This window comes from Talpa europaea, assembly GCF_964194135.1.
Source record: "Talpa europaea genome assembly, chromosome: 3".
Taxonomy (NCBI): domain Eukaryota; kingdom Metazoa; phylum Chordata; class Mammalia; order Eulipotyphla; family Talpidae; genus Talpa; species Talpa europaea.
Window position 1 is genome coordinate 138117791 of NC_140069.1, and position 16476 is coordinate 138134266.

At 44.9% G+C, this 16476-nt stretch overlaps 1 protein-coding gene across 1 annotated transcript; it reads left to right on the forward strand.

Annotated features, from left to right (window-relative positions):
* Positions 1–833: 833 nt before the first annotated feature.
* On the forward strand, positions 834–16206 carry LOC311168942 (aldose reductase-related protein 2; the record flags this gene model as incomplete). Its single annotated transcript, XM_084230649.1, has 9 exons — positions 834–899; positions 4398–4565; positions 6317–6433; positions 7690–7767; positions 12452–12574; positions 12836–12942; positions 14716–14797; positions 15436–15519; positions 16123–16206. The coding sequence occupies 9 exons, from the start codon at positions 834–836 to the stop codon at positions 16204–16206; spliced, it is 909 nt and encodes a 302-aa protein (XP_084086775.1).
* Positions 16207–16476: the final 270 nt, after the last annotated feature.

The window sequence follows — 16476 nt, forward strand, 5'->3', positions numbered from 1 at the left end:
TTTCTATAATGTGTATCTTTTTTTTAAAGATTTGTTTTATGTATTTATGCATACTCTGGGGTATAGGCCAGAGTTGCAGGGAATGAGAGGAGACAGAGTGGGGAGCAGAACAGGCAGACCTACTGAAACACACTGCTGAGAGGAGCAGCGGGCGAGACAGGAGAGGTCTCCTGTGCCATGTGGGTCAGCTCCCTGGCTGGGAATCAAACTTGTGTCCCAGTGGCTGGAGATAGCTTGATAGCACTGAGACTTAACCCCTGCACCACCAGGGAAGCCCCTGAGTAAATATCTTTTCTTCGTCACAATGTCTTTTTTTAAAAGAAGTCACAAACACTTTAAAAGTTCATTTCAAATATTAAATAAGTTATCAACACATAAACAAATGTTTATTATAGACACAAGCATTTAAAAAATTCATTTTAAATGCAACATATAATTAAACACAATCCTAAATAATATCTGGAGAATATTAGCACCTGAAGACCTTGTCCAGCAGATGCATAGGTATTTGCATACTCTAGGGGGGAAGAATTTAAAAATGTTGAACAACTTATAGGATCAAATTAACACACTCATGCTTTTGTTTTCCATTTATTCAACTAGCAAAAGAAAATGAAATGCCACAAAATCTCTTGTCATGCTCATAAAGTAATCTGTGCCTTTTATAGCTGGAACTTTGGACAAGTTCATTAGCATAATCAGACTTCACACAGGCTGGCAGGCTTCCTGTTCATGCAGGCACACCCCAGCTTCTAGCTCCTCCCTCTGAATCTAGGCTCAGGCTATTAAATAGGACACATCACTTGCCTGCACAGAACCATTCTGCCCCCACCATGGCTACCTTCGTGGAGCTCAGTACCAAAGCCAAGATGCCCATCGTGGGCCTGGGCACCTGGCAGGTAAATATGCTACTATTTGGACACCTGTTCCCTTCCAGGGACTTTGGGGCAATTTTCTCTTCTGCATCAATAGGAGAGGTTGGGTGAGTGAGAGTTGAGTTCCAGAACCAGGACCAGGGTTGCTTTCCTTTCTCACGGCTGGTCCACACTGCAAGGTTCCAAGACTGGCTTCTTGCATTCTTGGTGAGCACTTTCAGATTCAGATTGCAAGTAGTTGCTAGCCTTGAAAAATTCACACCCATTTATAGGGCAGCTCCTCTCCCAGCAGCTTTTTCCCCTTCACTCCCCTTGCTCTAGGAAGGAAGTAGGTGCTCCTGGGAAGTAGGTGGTGGTAGTGGGTGCATTTCAGCTGCTCAAGCCTGCAGAGCCTCTCCAGGCTCCTGGTTTGGGATCAGCACTGGAACTAGATTCCAGGGGATGCCAGTGCACTGTAACCTGAGAACACTGTCCACCGGGGATGGTCCCAACCACGTGTGCTAACAGCGTGTTGCAAAACCCAGTAAGATGTTTCCCAGGTTCAATGAGGCCTGCCGCCTGTGTTAAGATGCCTGCAACTATCTTAGGATGCATTTAAAATGTTTCGCATCATTTTCCATCTGCTTTCTTACTATTTCCATAATGACAGTACCATCCTAACTAGTTACCAGTGTTAAATGGAAATAAAATCTCAATGATAGGGCCTTCCCGGTGGCAGAGTGGTTGAGCGCTGGGTTGCGAAACTGTCCACAGCCTCTGCAGCGCCAGTTCGATCCCTGGCCGCCGGGCAAGGGTCCCACATGGCGTGCAGACCTCTCCTGCCTCCCGCTGCTCCCCTCAGCAGTGTACTTCGGTCCTTCTGCCTGCTCTGCTCCCGGCTCTGACTCTGGTGAATTCTCTCACCCTCCCGCGCTTCTGACTGTACCCAGTGCATGTATAAATAAATAAATAAATCTTTTTAAAAAAAAATCTCAAAGATAGTTAAACAAAGAGTATGTTAATCACAGTGAGGATTTGAACCCTGTACGCAGTTCCACAGATTTTACTCTGCAAGAACTGTTTCTATAAACACAAGTTAAAATTTAGTTTAATAGATAGGAGCTGTGAATCACTGATAATTGAAAATTGTAATTATTTTTGATTAGGGGCCTTCTGCTTCTAAGTTACCCTGGCCTAAAGATATGCTGGTGCTACAGGAAGACAATGTAATCTCTTTGTTTCTGAAGAATGAGCTATAGAGATGCAAAGGCTGGGTCCCCAAGGTTAGATCTTCTTGGTCTGGCTCCTTAGTCATTGGTGGGGGTGCAGAATGGCTTTCTCTGAAAGCATCAGATTTTGCATGTCTTCTAGCTTCAGACTTCTTGTCCATGCAGATGACCCTGCTCTCCGGTCTACCTGACCAGGGAGAGGCCATTTTCCCAGAACGTTTACAGTGTGTTCACACCAGCAGCTGTCTTTGAATTTGTCCAGATGTAAAATAAATCATCCAGTACCCTTCTGGGTTCTTCTTGGGCTGGAGGAATAATCAAAACAGCATCAGATGGGTGAGCAAAGGAAAAACAATGAATTTAATAACGTGCATGTGGAAAATTCACCTGGTTGTAAATTTTAAAGAAAAACAAAGTGGACCAGGAATATTTATCTTGCATTTTAGGACCTGGGGCTTTCAAGGACAGAGAGGGAGAGACTTTACATGATAGACAAGAAGGGGGTGATTTCATCCTTACTCTGAGAGTACAGATGTGATTCTTAGATAGCGAGAGCATGCTTACAGATAAACACAGAACTGGATGAGACCCAAAACCACATTCTTCTGGGTCATAAAAGGGGGAACAGTGACAGCTTCTTTGAGTAAAAAAAGGGCAGAAGCTTAGGACATATTGATCTCCTCTTTGATTAGGAAGGATAAAGGCCTTGGGCAAGAACGAAGCTTCCCTTAGCCTGCAGGGTCCCTCTCTGCTCTCAATCCATTCTTTTCTTTTTTTTAAGATTTATTTATTTATTTATTTATACAAGCAATGGGTACAGTCAGAAGCGCGGGAGGGTGAGAGGATTCACCAGAGTCAGAGCGGGGAGCAGAGCAGGCAGAAGGACCAAGGCACACTGCTGAGGGGAGCAGCGGGTGGCAGGAGAGGTCTGTGCACCATGTGGGACCCTCCTCCGGTGGCCTGGGAGCAGCCAGGGATTGAACTGGCGCTACAGAGGCTGCGGGCAGCCTTGCAACCCAGCGCTCAACCGCTGCGCCACTGTTAAGTAATGGTAATGGACCACCTGAGGCTCCTGAGGCCTTGATTAAGCCTAAATTCTCATATCAAGGTGACTAGAGGCTTCTCTGGGCCTGCTGAGAAAAACCTATCTGACTTTTGGGGTGGGGTGGGGTGGGGTGTGGAGACTAACCCCACAAGATTCCTCCTTTTCTCAGATCCCTCTGCCAATGTCCTATTCCATGTCTTCACCATCTTAGTCCCAAGACTTGGTCATTCCTAAAAGCATTCTTGGTCCAGGGTGAGCAGATCAATTCCAGTTTGATTTTGTTTCAGCTTCTTTTGCTGGAACAGGGTTATTTTAATCCAAACCAGAACTTTGGCTTGACAGATGTGACAAAGCATCACTTCCACACCATCAGTGAATCTGTTCATGCATATAAATTTATGGGAAAAAAAAAACTGTTTTCAGAATTTCCTAAGTAGAGGTGAAGGTTAGGAAAGGAACCATTTCTGAAGACTCAGGGATGGTATCATTTTAGATATTACATATTCCCCAGTGACGGTAGAACAGGGTACAGTGGTAGAGTGTCACCCAGGTTTCTGAATATCTATTCAAAAGAGAATAGGTTTAAAAAAATTGTGAAAAATCACTATTTAAGTGCTCTATTTTTTATTGTTTGATTTGTCTAGGTTAGACAGAATGTGGAATTTCTCATATTTCCCCCTCTCTATTCTTGCCTTAAAAGGGCAAAACAAACTATTCTTACAAGGTTTTCTATTTCTCCTTTTTCTGAACGGTAGTTACATAGTGGTTTGCACCCACTATCCCTTCATGTGGCAGTTACACAATGACCACGCCAGGCTGAATGGTCACTGTTTCCAATAGGCAGCAAGGTCAAGGGCAATTATGTGCTCTGCTCAGGCCACACACCTGGCGGGATGAGTCTGAACTTCTGCTGTAAGGACCACTTTTCTTCTGAGAGTTTCTCTAGGTTATTTTAGAATCTCGCCTTCAGCCTGGTCCTTAGAAAGGGTTGCAGTAGAAGCCATCTGTGTCTTCCACACCCTGGGGACATCCCAAGGCTGGAGAGTAGACCTAGATTTAGAAGCAAATGGCTTTTTTAGCCAGGCTTGGACATGAGGCCTTCGTCCTAAAACCAATTCACTTTCCTTCCCTCACTTGTGAAAAGTTTTCTCAAGTGCGCTTCCTCCCTGGTGTGGAGTCTAGGTCTGGAAGAGCTGGGCCGTGTCAGAGATCCTATTCCAGATGGTCTGGGAATAAGGGTTTGTGATGGTCTTTTCTTCTTCCTTGAAGTCTCCCCCAGGCAAAGTCAAAGAGGCCGTGAAAGCGGCCATTGATGCAGGATACCGCCATATTGACTGCGCCTACGTCTATGAGAACGAGAAAGAGGTGGGGGAGGCCATCCAGGAGAAGATTCAAGAGAAGGCGGTGAAGAGGGAGGACCTGTTCATTGTCAGCAAGGTGTGGAGGGCTCATTGGATGGGAGGATTGCACTTCAAGGCAGGCAGAAGTACTGGGACTTCTGACAGAAGCACCCAGAATTCTGCAAACCTTTCCTCGAAGTAACTCACATCATTTCTCCCAGCCCTCTTTATTGTTGCCTTTATGACATCTTTGGACACAAGCATGTCCTCTCTAGGCCATTGGTATGTGGAGGTATCTCTGTACTGCCCCTCGCCCCCCAGTTGTTTTTACCCTGGTGGGGATGGCTCTGTTAAGCATAGTGGTGCCCTTGATCTCCCTGCACCCCATAAGTGGGATCCACCTGTTCCATGACAATTCAAAGGCTAAGGGTACAATGCAGAATGGTCCCAAACCCCACCTTTTAGCACTGTGTTCTCAAAAGCTGTGTCCCAGAGGTTCTCAGTCAGGGGATATTTTGGAAAATAGTGGGAGTGTTTTTTATTGTCACTTATGACTGTCATTCAGTTCTGTGTAGTAAAGGGTCAGTTACAAATATTTTATGTTTTTAAAAAAGGGATGTTTGGGTGAGAGGGTGAAGTCTTATAATCACCTTGCTGAAAATCACTAGTTACAGATATTTGGAGAACTCATGTATCATCTGATGGAGCAAATAGGCCTCACAGCTTGCAGTAGTGGAGTCTGGATGAACTCTTTATTGAGCCATCACTTGGGGCCTCTAGGTTTGGGAATGTGGGAGTACAAACAGAGGACCATATGCTTAAAGATGATTGAGATTCGGGCCTCCCCGGTGGCGCAGCGGTTGAGCGCTGGGTTGCGAAGCTGCCGGCGACCTCTGCGGTGCCGGTTCGATCCCTGGCTGCTCCCCGGCCACCGGAGGAGGGTCCCACATGGCGCGCAGACCTCTCCTGCCGCCCGCTGCTCCCCTCAGCAGTGTACTTCCGTCCTTCTGCCTGCTCTGCTCCCCACTCTGGCTCTGGTGAATTCTCTCACCCTCCCGTGCTTCTGACTGTACCCAGTGCATGTATAAACAAAGAAACAAAGAAACAAACAAATAAATAAATAAAAAACATGCCTCTATAAAAAAAAAAAAAAAAATTTAAAAAAAAAAAAAAAAAAAAAAAGATGATTGAGATTTAGAAGCTAGACATGCTTCCTGCTCACAGAGCAACCAACAGAATAAATTACCTGTGTTCAACACTTAAGAAATGTCATTGGCTGGCTGAGCACCAGGTGATCTTGTAGATCTGAATCTTGTATCTCAATTGACTTGACTACTGTGAGTCTGTAAATCCTAAGCGGCCTGTTCGGCTGCAATTTTCGTTATCCACAGTACTGCATTCCTATATGAGGTCAATCAGTCAGAGCCAAACCTTACAAGGTGATTTTAAAATCAACCAGAAGCTTAAAGCTTGATCACTCTGGGAAGGCTAGGCTTCACAAGGTATGCCTGGGGGGATCCTCACAATCCATGACACTGTAGGTGATAAAGCACGCTTTCTAGTTTCACCTCTCCCTTTTCTTTTTGTCCTCCTTCTCCTCACAACTGATGCTGTATAATTATTCTATCAATAAAAAGGCCAGGAGTTTTCTCTTCAGCAGCATCCTACATTATGTAGACTGCTCCACAACTCCCATTTTTTTTTTTTAATCAGTGTTGTGTTGCCTGGTGCAACATGCTATAAATCGTCTTTGCCTTCCATTAGAAATTCAAGGCATCAGTCAAACAGCAGGGAGAACAAGCAGAAGAACTCCCCAGGTCTTGATTCCCTACCCTTTGCACTTTGCAGCTATGGCCTACCTTCTTTGAGAGACCTCTCGTGAAGAAAGCCTTTCAGAAGACACTCCAGGATCTGAAACTGGACTATCTGGACATCTACCTTATTCACTGGCCTCAGGCATTACAGGTTTGAGCTACACCTTGTCCCAATCTTCACTTCCCAAGCAGGTGTTGAAAATAGTATGGAGGCCATGACCGGAGGTTGGGGTGGGCTGAAGCAAGTCTTGCCCCTGGAGACTTGAACTGTAGGGTATCCCAAGGAGACAATGGAGTACAAAGGCTTTGGCCTGGAAGGGAGGCTGCACCCATGTGTAGCTGTTGAGATGTCCACCTGCCTAGATTTTTTCTAGATTTTTCTGAGAGAAACTATGACTCCTCACAGTCCAGGTAAGGTGCAACCTCCCTCCACCATTATTCTGATTCCATGCCAAGGGGTGCCCTCCCAGAGGAACTCTTACATAATGACATTTCAGAAAAGGCTCAACTTTTTTGTCTTGTTAACAAAAGCATGCCCCGGGAGTGCCTTCTTGGAAAAAAGCCCAGGTATGGAGGAGGTAGCCAGTCCTGACTAAAGAAACAACACTCCTGGCTTAGGAGCTCCTCTCTCACTGCTTCTGAGTGATGGGAGGGGCCAGAAAGCCCAGTTTTCTCACCTCCCGACCAGTGAGGTGATGATGGGGGGCCATTCTCAACTCTAAGGTTCCTGATGCTTCAAGAATAAAAGTTGGCTGGTAACTTTTCCAGTAAACCACTCCTTTGTAAATGAATCCTTTCTTTTTTCTAAAGATTTATTTATTTATGCATACAAGAACTGAGGTACAGGCCAGAGGTGTGTGGGGGTGAGAGGATTCACCAGAGACAGAGTTGGGGATAGAACAGGCAGACTGACTGAAATACACTGCTAAGGGGAGCAGCAGGAGACTCAGGAGAGGTCTGTTGCACCATGTGGGTCACCTCCCTTGCCCAGGGATTGAACTCATTCTCCAGTGACTGTGGACAGCTTCACAGTGCTGCGTCTTAACCCCTTGCACTACCAGGGAGGCCCCTGGAAGTGAATCCTTACCAGGTAGTTTGGAAATTGAAGGTTTCCTCAAGTGTACAAGGGATCAAGGTGTGTGCTGTGAATGCCCATGCTGGTGATGGTGGCTTTTGGAATGGCTAACAATAGATTTCAAAGTCAATCCAGCAGTTTCTAAATTACACAAATTTTTATATATTGGATAGATTTAGATTTTTTTTAAACTGAAGTTTATATTCCTGAGCTTGAAAAAAATGTATATGTGTTTGAGGGTGTTTAGCATGAGTTAGGATCCTGAAACCTCATTTTTCAAAATCAGGTGTTCAGATGTGCAATGTCCTAAGCATTCTGTTCTGCATTCACAGGCTGGAAAGGAATTTTTACCCAAAGATGATAAAGGCATTGTCCTCCCCAGTAAAGGAAACTTCTTGGATGCCTGGGAGGTAGGTTCTATCGTCTTCTCTTCTCAGTGTGCTGTAAGTGAAAACTTCCCTTCAGCCATCCCAAGGGTGTACCCCAGTGTGAACAAGCCAGGTACTTGATGCTATTTAATTACATCATCATCTTTGGTTTGGGGGTCCATTGAATACCAATGTGTTCAAGGGCTCAGACTGACTCCTGAGATGAGACTGGAAATAGAATCTATCTCAATTTGAAAGACATATGCTATTGTGAAGCCTAGGAGAGAGATTTGGAAGACAGGTATTGCCCTGGGTCTGTGTGGTTTTTATTAGCTGAGTGACATTGGTGTTATTTGACTTATTGACTCCTTGGTTCAGTTTCACTAAAAAAAAAAAATCTTACAATGTTATAAATCAGTATCTTTTAGGAAGTGGTCATTTAAAGATTAAAGAAGCTAATGTCTAAAGTCCATCTGTGCAATGGACTTTAGTCATTCAGCCCTATGAGGCCAGTACCATTACCATCCCCCTTTACAAGCAAGGAAATTGAGAGCTAGGAGGCTGGTGACTGTTACCTTTGTGGCAGGCCTGGGTTTGGGTCTATCCATCACCAAAGTCTAACCACCAAACCACTCAAATTCCTCACATGACACTTGGTACACAGTGAATACACTAGCTCATATACCAGAGGATATGAATGCCCCACTTTTCAGATGCAGTAATAACCCATTCTGCATAATTCCTATTCCAAACTGAATGAAGGGATGAAGATGTTTCTCTGATAAATTTTTCTGAAATCACTGTAACTTCTTATAAATACTAGTAGAGAATAAAGTGAATGAAAGTTATAAATGAATAGTGACAAGTCCAAGAGTGAAAGGCATTTTTCCCATTTTGGGTGTACTAGTGCTTGCAGTTATGAGTTAGTTGACATTAAGTCTTTGACATTAAATCAACTGGACATTAAGTCTTTACTTTCTGAAGAGCTTACCATCAATATGATTAAATTAAACATAATTTTCTTGGCATTGTCCAAAGGTATTTATCTGTAAGTACAACATTCTTGCTGTTTTGAAATTTATTTATTTATTTTTTTAAAAGATTTTATTTATTTAATACAAGCACTGGGTACAGTCAGAAGCGTGGGAGGGTGAGAGAATTCACCAGAGCCAGAGCAGGGAACAGAACAGGCAGACTGACAATACACTGCTGAAGGGAGCAGCGGGCGGCAGGAGAGATCTGTGCGCCATGTGGGACCCTCGCCTATCGGCGGGGATCGAACTGGCGCTGCAGCTTCGCAGCCCAGGGCTCAACTGCTGCGCCACTGGGGAGGCCCATGGCTGTTTTGAAATTTAACAACCAGCTGTAAGACAATTTAGATAGTAAAATTGATTTGCTAACTGAGGGAATGGGTGATAAGCCAAAAAGTCATCATTATGTAATTGCGACATTAGCAGAGTTGGAAGGGAATTACCTTTGGCAGGTAGGTCATTAAACTTGCTTAGTAGCAACAGAAGCCTCTTAAAAGGAAGTATGGAGAAAGTTACCTGGATTTCCATGAGTAGATGTGTAAACTGTTATGAGGCTCTCTGGGTTCTACAAAAAAGGGAGAAAAAGTCCAAAACGCTATAGTCCTGATAAGGACCTTCAGTGTTATCACTCGATTTACTCTACAAGGCTATGTCATTTGGAGTTATGTTCTACAGGTCAAATTAGCCACAAGAAAAGAGCAATGTATTGTGTAATTCAGCATACTAAATAATAAATTATTGAAATTATAGCTCATGAGCAAGAGATTATACATAGAAGTATATCAAATACTCTTGGGGAAATCTTAAGAAGGCATTCATCTGTCATACATTCCATTATGTTAATTGTATAATTATATATAAATTCATGGTTAAATGTCACAGATCATCATTTCTGTACAAGTCATGAGCTGGTTGAACTCATGTACTGGAAAGAGGATTCTAATGCAGTTGAAAAATAGAATTTTATTTAAGATTTATATATTCTGCATCTCAATGACCACACAAGTCATTCATTATCCAAGTACATAGTCTTAATTACTTGTTTGATATATTCACTACAAAAATTATTATGCCTGACCCTTCAACAGAAGTTACTGCCTTCCTTTTGCTGGTGACAAGATGGTAGCTATAAAATGAAACTTAATTCTAATACTTAACTGTAGAAGAAGGTCGACATATTTCTTTTCCTGCTACAAATGGCCTCCTTGTAGAGAAAAATCTCAGGAGTGATAAATTAATGATCAATATAATGATTTATGTACATGGACTCAATACAGTAACTTTTTTTTATATTTGTAAGAATGAAAGTTGTGGCAGTACCTATGACATAGCTTACATTGCCTAAGATTTCAGCAGATTCAACCTTGGTATTAAATTTGATGAGAGAGCTCTGTTAAGTTTATTATCCTAGTAAGACAAGACCTCTGAAATATCTTAGAAATTATGCTTTTTGAAAGGTGAAGACTAGCATACCTCCATAGTATTTTGTGGAAGCATGGCTTCCACAATATTTTTCACATTAGCTCTTAGGATGGGATTAAATGTGGTTATTATGTCCTTGTTCTCTGCAAAAAGTACACTGATTTTCACCATGCTTTCTTTATCCTTTGAAAGGATTTGAGATAAAATGCTTAATAAAAGATTTGGAAGGCTTTTAAAGGTTTAGATGATCAGCATCAGAGGCAGGATTGAGCATGTAGGTGGAGATGCTCATGTGGAATCACACCCAGCTCAGCAGAAACCTTGACTGTCCTACAATAGATGGGAGGAAAAAACTCAAGATACATTGTACACCCAAGTACAACACATCCATGACACACAGAAACTTGTATATACTCACTTGGTGAACTGGGCATTTCACCTCAGGCAAATGATCTCATCAATTCTAAACTTTGCCCACCGTGAAGACCTATATCATCTACACCAGTGGTTCTCAACTTTGACTATGCATTAAAATCTCCAAGCCAAGGCTACATCCCAGAACGACTTAGTTTATTTTTGTTTTTGAGGTTTTATATTTATTTATTTATTTGTTTGTTTGTTTGTTTTTATTTTTTACATCATTGTTCATTTTTAAACAATATTTGTAAGAAACTCTGGGGCAGGGGGTTAAATTCCCAGCATTAGTATATTTTAAAACCCTCAAGTGATTCTAAATTGCATCCAAGTTTGAGAACCATTGAAAGAAGTATCCACTCAACACTTCTCGCTCTTACCTGCCCTGAAGCATTTGCTACTTCTTTCCTCCCACACCAGCTCTGTTGTTTAATCTCTTCTCACCAAGTTACTTGAGTCCCAGTCTACACTTCACCCATAAAATCTCCCCAGACAGCTGTGGGCCTTCCTCCTTGACCTTCCTGAATCTCAGCACCACACTTATGTCAAATTATTTGAGGCACCTCAGTGTAGTAACTGTTCCCCAAAAGGAAACCCAGATGTTCACTGGGTTCTCAGAAGATGGAAACGCATTGTTTACTGCTATATCCTGAAGACTCCTGGGCAGGTTCTGGGCATGTAATAAATTAATAAAATCACATAGAATTTGGGGCTGCTGATCAACCCAGATGATATTTTTGGGCAAATGCAGAAAAATACTCCTTGAGGCCAAAATGTATGAAAAGATACCTTTCTTTGGGGTCCATATGGTTTTGTTATAGGACAGGGAGAGGGGCAGCCCAAACCCTGCAAACCTGCCTATTCAAAATGGGTTCTGCCATCCGCCGCATCAACACAAAACATAGGAGACTTTAATGGGAAGGAACTTTAATAAAACTAGGAAACAATACAGGTAAGGCAAAGAGTCTAGTTTCTAAATGAAGCACCCAAAGTGACCCGTCCCCTCGTGGGTAAAAGTCCATCCATATGGGAATGGCCCAGAGCAAGGCCCCAAAGCCTGCTACAAGTCTAAAGCACCTTCCAGTGGGGACCCACAGCAAAGGGTCAGAAACAAGCAGACAAGCCCGGAAGGAAAAGAGCAAAATCAACATCAAGATAAAAGCTGCCATTGTCACCTCCCCACGGGTCTCACCCACATCTGTGTCACCCAGTCCACGACCAAAAGACAAGCTCAGTTTCTTCACGTGTCTCTAGGCTCCACGAGCCTCCTCCAGGTCTCCTGGCTCCATCCTGCTTCCTTCCTCAGTCTCTTCTGCCGCTTCTCCTCTTCCTGCTCAGCTCCACCCTCCCTTGGGTGGGGCAGGGAACCTCCCCCTTTCCTGGGGACCACCCTGTTACAGTTTCTGTACTAGGGATGATGGTTTGGTAAATGAATGGTTGCTAAATTTCAGCCACCTGCCAGGTTGGGTGCCCCTGCCAGAGCAAGTCTGCATGATCTTCCCCAGTGACCTTGATATTACTGCAAACCAACCCATGATTTCTATGGGACAGAGTGGCCCAGAACCCAGGCGAGTAATGCTTCTTCACATGCTGTGGCCTTTCCTGGAGCTAACCCAGGTCACCCAGGTTTGGGTGAGGGGAAAACATCAAGCAGATAAAATCTTCACTTTTAATTGTGAAGAATGAACTTTAGTTTCATTGGGGTTGGGGGTGGGGGTGTGTAGAACTAACCCTCAGTGGACATCCATTGGCTGAATTGGAATTTCCTTTCAGTGATTTTCCTCTCCCAAGGAAAGGACCCATCCCAGTGGGGTCCCTGTAACCTCTAGACATGCCCACAGTGTTCCTTTCTATGTCAGGTCATGGAGGACCTTGTGGATGAGGGGCTGGTGAAAGCCATTGGGGTCTCCAACTTCAACCACCTGCAGATTGAAAGACTCTTGAACAAACCTGGACTGAAGCACAAGCCAGTGACTAACCAGGTAAATTCTGTTCTGCCACAAAGGTTAAGGGTCTAGCCCCATTACTTCTTAAACATCCAAAAGCAAATTCAATGTCATATGCTGCGTCTCACCTCAGGGTCAGTTACCGGGACATTTTGTGAGCTGGTCTTGGGGTCTGCTTTAGCAAGACTCGCCGTGGGTGGTGTTTGGCCTTCGCTTGGTGATCTTTTTCACGTGGAGAATGCTCTCTCTGAGCAATTCACTCGCTTGCCTAGTGATGGGGGTTGTTTGCTCTTGCAGGTCGAGTGCCACCCATACCTCACGCAGGAGAAACTGATCCAGTACTGTCAGTCCAAGGGCATTGTTGTCACTGCTTATAGTCCTCTGGGGTCCCCGGACAGACCTTGGTAAGGCTTCTAAGTGATCTTTGATGCTCTTATAAAATTATTTTCAAATTGGTTAGTGTTGGTATGAAACTCTAAGTCATCAAAAAGGAAAATGCCTAAGGCAATGTGCCTGGCTCATGCAATCAGTGGGGAGGTGTGGGGTGGGAGGAAAGGAATTAAAAGAAAACAAAACAGCAACATGCCTAAAGCTCTGGGAATACCCCTGTTCTGCTGCCAGCACTCGGCCAGCCTTTGCCAAATGCCGAGGGTGGGCACACAGGTAAGACACAAAGTTTTCAGGTCCACCTGCCTTGTCTCCCACATGAAGACTAGGACAGTCATTGTGTTATAGGACAGGGAGAGGGGCAGCCCAAGCCCCGCAAACCTGCCTATTCTAAATGGGTTCTGCCATCCGCCGCATCAACACAAACATATGAGACTTTAATGGGAAGGAACTTTAATTAGGAAACAATACAGGAAAGGCAAAGAATCTAGTTTCTAAATGAAGCACCCAAAGTTACCCGTCCCCTCGTGGGTAAAAGTCCATCCAAATGGGATCGGCCCAGAGCAAGGCCCCAAAGCCTGCCACAAGTCTAAAGCACCTTCCAGTGGGGACCCACAGAAAAGGGTCAGAAACAACCAGACAAGCCCGGAAGGAAAAGAGCAAAATCAACATCAAGATAAAAGCTGCCATTGTCACCTCCCCACGGGTCTCACCCACGTCTGTGTCACCCAGTCCACGACCAAAAGACAAGCGCAGTTTCTTCACGTGTCTCTAGGCTCCATGTGCCTCCTCCAGGTCTCCTGGCTCCATCCTGCTTCCTTCCTCAGTCTCTTCTGTCGCTTCTCTTCCTGCTCAGCTCCACCCTTCCTTGGGTGGGGCAGGGAACCTGGAACCTCCCCCTTTCCTGGGGACCACCCTGTTACAATTGGAGGCAATATTCCTCCATATGGAAGAAGAAGTCATTTTTGGAGTTGTTGGGTTCAAAGAGTGGGATCCTTGGGGTCACTCTGAAAAGAAGTTTTACCAGAGCTTCCCTTCCAGCGGCACTGGCCAGTTTCCCAGATGAGATTCTCCACGACACAGAGACGTTGGTTAAATCCAAAAGGGCAGGTTCATTATAAAAGGGAGAGAAGAATAAAGGACACTTGCATAGACACAAGCAGACAGAAAGAGCTTCCCCGAAAGGGACAGATTTGCTGAGAGAGACCTGCATGGTCAATAGGCAGGCGGACTTGAGGGGAGCTTCCTCTGTGGAAGGAGGTCAGGGAGGAGAAGACCTGGCATGGACACAGGTCACGGGCAGGCAGGAAGGCTGCTGCCCTGTGGAGGGACAGAGAGTTGGTGAAAATGAGCACCTGCATAGGCACAGGTGGGCAGAAGGCCTGTTGCCCCATGCCTGAACAGAGATTGCACTGAGATAATATTCTCCTTGGGAGGGGCTCACTCCTTCCTGGAGTGGTTTGTTTGCTGTTGATTTTGGGTAACTATGTAGAATTTGAAAGGGACTGGAGATTCTACAGTGGCCTTGATCTCCATATCTTCACCTCCATTGGCGCCCTATGACACTAATAGCATCTGACACTTTGCTGGGTCTGTGCCTTGGCTCCTAGGAGTTTTGGTTCCCAGAGCTGGTTTAATGACTGTGCTAATCACTTCTACCTTCTCCTCCAGCTCCCTGCGTGGTGTGAGCCAGGTTTCTGTTCTTGTGACACCTCCTTTCCAGCTTTTCTATCCTTACCTCCATCAGTAGCCATGATGATCATCCACATCAGCCATCTCTCTACCTCCAGGGCCAAGCCAGATGAACCTTCCCTACTGGAGGACCCCAAGATTAAGGAGATTGCTGCAAAGCACAAAAAGACCTCAGCTCAGGTACAACATGCTCACTTGCTTGTTTGCTTGGTGGGTTTCGGGTTTTTAGCCCCAGCAAATCAGTCTTGTATTTCATTCCTTGCGTTGCCTATTTATCTCCCCAAAGAGGAAGAAAATAAGAAAGGAAATCCACTGTTTGGACTTTCAGGAAATAAAACAGTTGGTGTTGAAACATGGATAGCATCTGTCCGACAGCTTCCTGAGCTCCCCTCGCCTCACCCCCACCAGCGATAAGCTCAGGCTTTTGGAGCAGAGAGATTGGGGTCCAGGTCCCATTTCTACTTCTTGTCAGCCCTATGACCCCAAACACTGCCCCAAGTCACTTTCTTTGTTTATTAATAGGGAAATCATAGGGTGTGGTGAGGATTAAGGGAGATACTGTGTTAATCACTTCTGCCTCCTCCTCCAGCTCCCTACATGGCGTGAGCCAGGTTTCTGGTCTTGTGGCACCTCCTTCCCAACTTTTCTATCCTTATCTCCATCAGTAGCCATGGTGATCATCTTCATGCATGCATCTACGTATTGTGAAAGGGCATAGTCAATATTGGCTGTTGTTACTACTAAAAGATACAGGCATTTCTTTCAGCAGAGGGAGTGGTTCTTGGGTAAGTGGAAACACAATGTCCCTTTCTGTGCAGATTCTGATCCGGTTCCTCATCCAGAGGAATGTGGTCGCGATCCCCAAGTCTGTGACCCCAGCACGCATCATTGAGAACTTTAAGGTAAGATTCTGGCCCTGGTTTTCCTCGGTGGAGAGGGGACTCTCTCACCAGGCTACTCATCCCAGCCTTGTGCTGTCTGTGGACCCCACCTTCTCCCCACCAACCTGTCACCTCTCAGGCAGGAAATTGACCTCAGTAGAGCTGAGATCCTGTGGGCCAAGGATGTGCTGGGGAAGCAGCCAGTGATGTTCTGACAGGCTGAGCCCAGCTGTGCCTCTCTCCACCAAAGAGAGATGAACTGTGGTTGCCCCTGAGCATGTGAGCCATGGTCTATACCCCAAAGCCAACTGTCCTGGCCTAAACACTCCCAGCAGCAGAGGAGGTGTGAGTAGCACTTGAAGCCCAGTCTTTCTGGAAGAGCCCATAAGTCCACTAGGGAGCACTCATGTGCATACCCAGCATAATGCCTGTGGGCCTGCTGTCCTCCCCTTTGTGACACTAGACCCAATAAATGCTGCAGTCTTTCCATAAGACCTCACATAGAGCCAAATTCATAGCCAGTGACAGAGTGAGAGAAATACGTGTGGCCAGTGGTGCTACGGAGAGAACCTCTTTCCTGGCCAGAGTGGATGGAGATCATGTTTGGGATTCTTGCTTTTCCAGGTGTTTGACTTTCAGTTGAGTGATGAGGAGATGGCGACCATCTTCAGCTTCAACAGGAACTGGCGGTTATGCGACGCACAGTAGTAAGTGGCACTGGGTCATGGTAACGAGGAGGGGAGTCAATTTTGAAAATTGTAATTGGGGCATGCAGGAATCATGAGGAAAGACACAGCCCCAATTTACTGTGTACTATCTGAAATTCTGGGTGTAGAGCTAGAATTTTTTTTTAAAAGATTTATTTATTTATACAAGCACTGTTAGGGGGAAAGGATGTTTTGAGCTAATCCCATACACGCTTTGTGGACTCCACCCCCATTCCAGACCAAAGTCATTAAGACATTGGGAAAGACAAAT